At 39.7% G+C, this 7,500-nt stretch overlaps 1 protein-coding gene across 18 annotated transcripts in view; it reads left to right on the top strand.

Moving 5' to 3' along the window:
- Window positions 1-7,500, top strand: part of FOXP2 (forkhead box P2) — a 432,109-nt gene that overhangs the window by 386,231 nt on the left and 38,378 nt on the right. For all 18 annotated transcript variants that reach the window (XR_005266609.2, XR_011807001.1, XM_072033571.1 and 15 more), the window contains 2 exons: window positions 2,708-2,795; window positions 6,596-6,679. Coding sequence is in view for 16 of the 18 variants with exons in the window: in XM_072033571.1 (XP_071889672.1) it covers window positions 2,708-2,795; window positions 6,596-6,679 (172 nt within the window). In the remaining 2 variants the exon portion in view is untranslated. The remainder of the gene's footprint in view (window positions 1-2,707; window positions 2,796-6,595; window positions 6,680-7,500) is intronic.

The following is a 7,500-nucleotide window of genomic DNA, read 5'->3' as shown; positions in this document are numbered from 1 at the left end:
ACAACAAAATAATGAAAGAAGCTGCATATGTATTGCACAGTCTACTTTACGCTTTCAAACCAAAAATTCATCTCCTTAGGAATATTTTCCAGTAGACCAAAATATCTTTGCCTTTAAAAAAAGAACACACACAACACTGTTTTTCACAGTTATAAGTCAGGTTAAAAGGAGATTAGTAAAGGATACAGACAAGATAAAAGAATAGGAATATATCAGTGAAGTATGAAAGTTGACCAGCACAACTTTCACGTAACTTAAAAGACATGGCAAGAAGCAAAACAAAACAATACAATACAATATAATTTGGAGTGATTCCCAGACTTCTGGAGTAAAGAATGTATGTGTTTTATGGCAGATTGCAGCATATTAGACCCTAAAACTACAGCAACTTTATACAGAAAAAAAAAGTTATTTTAGAGGTTTTTAAAAATGTATTAGACCTAGATTTTCTTTTAATGCTTTGCCTATACATGCATGATAAATAAAGCAAGCCAACTTCATAGGCAAAAAAAAAAAAAAGGAGATCAGAAAAAATAATTCTTAAAACAATTTTTACACTCTTCATGTTTCCGTAAAATAACTTTTCTCCAAAGTGCATAGCACAAGAAACCACACAATGTGAAAGTATGGCATAAGGGATGTGTATATCTCATGAGGTTTTGAAGATTACTGTGTTAACTCTCAAGAAACAGGCCACAGTCTCCCAAGCTTCCATGTAATCATACTGAAATTACATTACGCTGGACTTTCTTTTCTCACACTGCACACTGCCGTTACATGCAAAGTTCCTCAGGGCAAGGACTGTGTCTGTATCTATTTTGTAAGGTGTTATGCAAACATATGGTGTTGTAATAACTAATAAATAATCATGAGTAGCTAGTAACCTCATACTCAGGCCAGGAGAGCTTTTATACCTATACCATTGCTTACTATCATGATCCTGTGTGTGCACTTGCATGTGGAAACATGGTGATGTGTACTGATGATAGTAGTGCTGATGATAAACAGGCAAAATCAGTCTACAGTTCTTTTTCTGGCAGCTTTGTATCCAATTAACTAAAAATGTTAAACCATTTTATTAATACACCCCACACTATCATGTCTGTGTAATGGAGGGAGTAAAATTATTTTGAATCAAAAATTTAAGAAAGCAAAAGAATGGTCTGTTCTGAAATTGTCTACTTTTTAAACGGATTGTGCATTTTTGCATCAATTAAGGGGGAGTGAAGTCAGTTCCATTTCTTTTTTTTTTTTTTTTTTTAATACTGGTTTTATGACACACACAGAGGAAATGAAATGTTGTGTTCTTGGTGATGCTTGAACTTTGCATAAACTACAAGGAAGTACACCAGTAAACAATTTTGCACTAAAAGAACAACAACAAAAAAGCTTTCATAATTACTTATATCTTCCCTAGCATTCCTTGTGCAAGGGTTAACAGAACCCGACTGTCATATTTCGCTCATCTGCAAACTCTATGATTGTGACGTAAATTGTGATGTCATGATTTAAATTAAAGATACAAATCATACTAAAATTAGGATGCTGTCCCCCCTTATTTTTACCCTGTTACCGAAAAGCACATTATTTACATAGATCAATAATCAAATAATTACATAGTTCCCTGAATAATTCTGCTAAAAAAGAAAAGGGGGAAAGATATCTTTCCTCTATAATAGATCACGCAGCTGTGAGATCATCTGTGACTCTGTGATAGTACCTACAAAACTTACCCCTCTTGCAAACAGGGGTAGTAGACAGTAAATTCAAAGACAACGCTCCTTTGCTCCCATTCCTTCTTTAGCCTAATACTTAAGTTTTCTTCTCAGTAGCACAGCAAAACCACTCCAAAAGGGGCTTTCTTTGATCACAGAAGAAAAAGAAAAAACAGAAATCACTGTCCTTCAAGCAAAACAAAACAAAACCCAAATGAACAGCACTAAGTGGGCTCTGCAAAGGTGCACCCCATTGAATCATATGAGACACAGACATTTGGGTCTGGTCTGCACTTTAGGTACATGTACTCACCCACTGTGGTTCTCCTACCTGGTTGCAGCGTGGATTGCTTGTTTTGCTAAGATGGCATGATTGTGTAGATTGGATCTCTCCCAGGAGGCTTGCTCTGTGTGTAAGGTGTGTAGTTATTCCTCGCTGTGCCTTTACTTTGCACCCTCTTCCTCAGATTGTTCCCCTGTGTTTTCAGTAATGCCTAGCTCTGTTCTAGGAAGGGGGAAAGGACATTCTGTTGGTGCTTTCGCTTTAATGATTAAAGAAGAACAGATGGAGAAATCTAAACAAAGTCTACATCAATTTACAGTAGTTCAAGCAGCCTGAAAACAATTATATCTTTTGAAGAATCATTTACAAGGTGGTTGTCTGATCATCTACACCACTGACAGGGAGTGGAAATCAGCTCAGTGACTCTACCAAATACTGACAAACAGTTACATTGGCTTTTAGATGGCTTCCGTGGTCTGGGAGATAGGAACTGGGCATCTGGCATTCATCATTGAGAAAGTTTGTGGAACTAAATGAAATAATCAATTTTGTTACTTTGTATTGTATCTAAGGCATGTTCTAACTAAATCTTTTCACATAACTCCCATTGAAACTAATGGAAGCCATATGCACAGGAGAGAAAAATGGACTCATAAAGAAATTTTCCTTGTCTTAACACTGTTTTATTAGTGTTCTCTTTCTTCTCCAGGCACCTTAACAATGAACATGCATTGGATGACAGAAGCACTGCTCAGTGTCGGGTGCAAATGCAAGTGGTTCAGCAGTTAGAAATACAGGTTTGTTGCACAGATGTATTATCCCATTACATATTTAGAATTGTGGTGACTTCACCCTGGTGGGCAGCTAAACTCCACCACAACCGCTCTCTCACTCCCCCTCCTCAAAGGACAATGGGAGAGAAAATACGATGGAAAGGGCTCAAGGGTTGAGATAAGAACAGGGAGATTGCTCACCAATTACTTTCATGGGCAAAACAGACTCAACATAGGGAGATTAATATAATTTATTGCCTATTACTAACAGGCTAGAGCAGTGAGAAACTAAAAGCAAACTAATCCCACATTCCTCCCCCCCTCCCCAGCTTTTCTACCTCCTCTCCCCAGAGCAGCTCACAGGCAGCAGCTTCTCAAGCACTGCTCCCACATGGCTCCACACCACGGGGTCCAGTCCCCAGGAGCAAACTGCTCCAGCACGGGTCCCCCACGGGAGGCAGCTCCCCCCAGACCCCTTGCTCCTGCGCGGGCTCCTCTCCACGGGCTGCAGCTCCGGCCCGGGGCCTGCTCCTGCAGGGGCTCTCCATGGGCTGCAGCCTCCTCCGGGCCACAGCCACCTGCTCCACCGGGGGCTTCTCCATGGGCTGCAGCGTGGAGATCTGCTCCATGTGGGACCCATGGGCTGCAGGGGGACAGCCTGCTCCACCAGGAGCCTCTCCAACGGGCTGCTGGGGAACTGCTGCTGCATGCCTGGAGCACCTCCTGCCCTCCTGCTGCACTGGTCTTGGTGTCTGCAGGGCTGCTTCTCTCACATTTTCTCACTCCTCTCTTCCAGCAGCTGTTGCATAGCAGTTGCTTTCCACTTTCTTCAATCCTCTCTCCCAGAGGCCCACCCAGCATCGCTCACCGGCTCAGCTCTGGCCAGTAGTGGGCCCCTTTTGGAGCCATCTGGAGCTGGCTCGGATGTGACACGGGGCAGCTGCTGGCCTGTGCTCACAGAGGCCACCCCTGCAGCCCCTCCACTACCAATACTGTGCCACATAAACCCAATACATTTTACCCCATGCTTCTGTGAAAAGCATATTTAAGAATTATCATTAAAATATAATTTTATCACATTCATCACAATCTTCACATACATTTAAAAAATAAAAGTTCCCTACACCAAAATCAACATAACATCATCACAACATCAACAATACATACAATTTACATACATTCTACCCCTCATCCCTTCATGACATTATGGCAACACATAGTCTTCACAATTTTTACGTCATAAATTCTTCACAACTATTACAGACCATGTCCAGTCTGTGTTTTGCTCGTTACTTCTCCCGATTATCATCCTTATCTTTAATTTCTCGAGCCCATACTGGGCACCAAAAGGGACTGTGGTGGTTTCACACCAATGTCCAATTAAACTCCAGAACGTTGCTCTCTCACTCCCACTTCTTTTCCTTTGAGAAGGGGGAAAGAGAAAATATGATGTCATATAAACCCAATATAACTATTCATCTAAGCTAAAATGAAAACACTTGCCTTAATGATTGTGGCTTAAAGCTGTATATTTCTTGCATGAAATTTGTTGATATTCATGAACAAACTTTTTTTTTTTTTACTTTAAGATTTTTACATTATAAATTATGCAATAATTATCTAACATCAGCATTGTCTACAGTATTTTGCTTGAACTAAGACCCTAATGCCATTCATCATGAATGAAAAATGCAGTCCCTGGAGCAGAGACTGGATCCAAGCTGTCTTCTCTTTTTGAAATGGGGTCAGGACCCCTTTTCTTTCTGCCCCTTCTGACCCAATGCTTGTCTGCTGGACAAAGGAGTACGAGAGCATAGCTCTACCCAAAGTAACTCTCTGCCCAATGGTGGGCATTTTTCTGAAAGTCGATAGGTAATGTCAGACCCACTCAGGGGTTGGTCTCCAGGTGGTCCTGTGGCTGGGACCATGACACTCATGTGGCTTGCTCAGGCTCTAACCATTAGGGATCACTGCATATATGTGATGCTCCATCCAGTTTGCAGAAGTACCAAGTACTCCTGGGGTCTCCCAGTACTGAAACACTTATCAGGCTGCTGATGCTTGGCGTGAACCTCACAGTCATCCCAGAATGACTGTGCAAGATGCTTACACCATGTGGTTCTGTACAGGGGGCATTTTTTCAGCAGATCTGTAGCCTCTTGAGACAGTGCAGGAGAACACAAACGATGCAGGAGGGACTGAGATTTTTTTTTTTTCCAGTTTGTGGAGATACATGAAGAAAAAGGGTAAACCCTTTTCAGCTTTCTTACCTTGTCCCATGTATTGCCTCACTGTTTGCATGCACGCAAGAATACTTGTTCTTCTTTCAGACAAGGCAAACCATTAGATTCTTTTGTATTTTAATACTAGGAACACAAAGCAATGAGGGGAAAGTAAAATAATGTCATTTATTGTCATTTGCCTTGAATTTGAAGTCTTATATACCTAGGCAAAGTTTTAGTTTCTTTTATACAGGAGGGCAGTGATAACTTTCTGTTAGGAATTTACATCATGGCAAATAGCTTCGCTTTAAAGCATCATACACACAAAAAAAAATAAAGCCTAAGAAGAAACCTTTTTCCCACTCCCTGCCTCAAGTGTTTTTTTAATTAAAGTTGCACTGACCAAATTATATCCAGTATATCCAGAATACCTTCAGTAATACAGGTAGTTTCCTGCGGTTCTAAATTACTTACAGGCTGGTTTGCTTAGTCCAGTCTCAGTCTACAGGTGTAACTCAAGCTGAATTCATGAAAAAAAAGGTATTACAGAAGTCTCTGGAAAATGTCAGTGTTAAACAACAAGTGATTCAAGTTCCAGTTAGTGTTGTAATTGTTTTGCATATAAACAAAGCCAACATCACTGGAATATAACTTCTTGTTTAAAAAAAAAAAAAAAATTATTTTTGTGTTGTAAGATACATTCTCCTCTTTTAAGTTCTCATACTTTTATCAACAAGTTACAGATTTCAAACACTCCTTCCTGTTCTTTTTCATTATTATTATTTGATGATTTGAGTCTGAAAATACAAACAGTTGTGTAGCATATGATGAGAAAATAGTATTAGGAAAAAGTAGATTAAAGTAATGTGATGTTTCCTAAAGGCAGTTTAAGGGCTTCTTAAGAACTGTTTACAATTTACAAAGGCAATGCTGTAATGTAACAGCAAAACTGAGGATTTAGCTTGCAGTGTGACCAATTATGCCTTTTTTTGCTTTGTCTGACGGATAGTGAAGTTAAGGCCCATCAGTTGTAATGAGACCCAGTGCAGTGTAGATGCCGACTCAGTGGCAGAGTTCAGTGTTTCACACTGCCTGGTCTCTGTCACTCTATTGAATTAGATTGATGATGGCAGATTGCAGGGGGCACTAACTGGACCTCAGTGGGAAAGGATGAAGTGTGTAGACAATCCTGGCAGGCACTGTGCTTTGAGGACCCTTCACCCCTTCACAGCTGTTGGCACTAGTCCATAGCTAACAGTGTCCACAGGACTTTAAAGAGACACTATGGGCCTTCTAATTTATGGTCTTAGTAACTTGTTACTGTCGAGGCAACTGTGACCTCAATTCTCGTATTGACAAAAAGATGAAGTGTTATTTGTTTTCTCTGACCTTTTAACATATGAAAGGCTATAAAAGTTGTGTGTTTTTTTTTTTTTCCATGCCCAAAGTTGCATTTCCTCTCAGATAAGTTTCATCTGACATAGACTTTTACATGCAGGAATCATTACACCGAGACAAGCACAATGATAAGATGTATCACTGCAATAAAATAGCTGTATCAGTCATTTCTAAAATGCTTCTGATCTCACTCTTTCTTAACAGCTTTCTAAAGAACGTGAACGTCTTCAAGCAATGATGACCCACTTGCACATGCGACCCTCGGAGCCCAAGCCATCTCCAAAACCTGTAAGTGCATATTGCTTTATAAACAGTAAATAGGTCTACGAATGTAGCAGACTAAGAAAATGAACAATTTAGTGACAGTTAGAAAACAATGAGTGTGATGAAAAATATGGCAATAAAATGAAGGTAAAATGCAATAGCTTGTCAAATTGTATGTTTCTTTAAAAGTAATGCTATCTTTTACAAAATCTATCCAATCTACGCCATAGGTGACACTAAACAAAGTACACCTATAAGTGTCCAAATCATTGCCTTGAGACTGAAACTAGAGTGAATATCTTTTTTGTGATAGATTTACAGATATTAGAAAGAAACCGGCTTTGAAAGATTTGACAGTGGACTTTATGGCAGTAAAAAGTAAATGTGAAAAGAATCTAAGTACTTATAATTTTTTTAAAAATTATTTACTAGTGACACAAATAAACAATTTGTTATTTTAAACAAAGAAAGGAGATCCTATTTTAAGCAGCAAATGTAAACACTTTTAAACTTTTTTTTTCTTTCTTGATTTCTGACAAGAATGCACAGATAAGCATTTCCAATTATGTTGTTGGGGTTGGCACTGGCACTGGGAAGTCACTACTGCTCACAGCTGCTTCAGGGCACTGTATCAGGCCCCAGCTGTGTAGCTGGAGCTGCAGCCAGAGACAAGCACCATTAAACTGAACGTGGCTTCACACATGCAAAAATACTGTGTGATGGAGGTCCAGGTCTGTACTGCTAGGGTGTCAGGCGTCACAGTACTTATATGCTTAGATACACTGCAGTTATAATGCAAGCTCTGTGATATGTTAACTGTTCATTAATGTTAACTGTGATGGCAA

This window comes from Anas platyrhynchos, chromosome 1 (genome assembly GCF_047663525.1).
Source record: "Anas platyrhynchos isolate ZD024472 breed Pekin duck chromosome 1, IASCAAS_PekinDuck_T2T, whole genome shotgun sequence".
Classification (NCBI taxonomy): domain Eukaryota; kingdom Metazoa; phylum Chordata; class Aves; order Anseriformes; family Anatidae; genus Anas; species Anas platyrhynchos.
The sequence above is the reverse complement of the archived record's forward strand: the minus strand, read 5'-3'. Positions and strand labels throughout refer to the sequence as shown.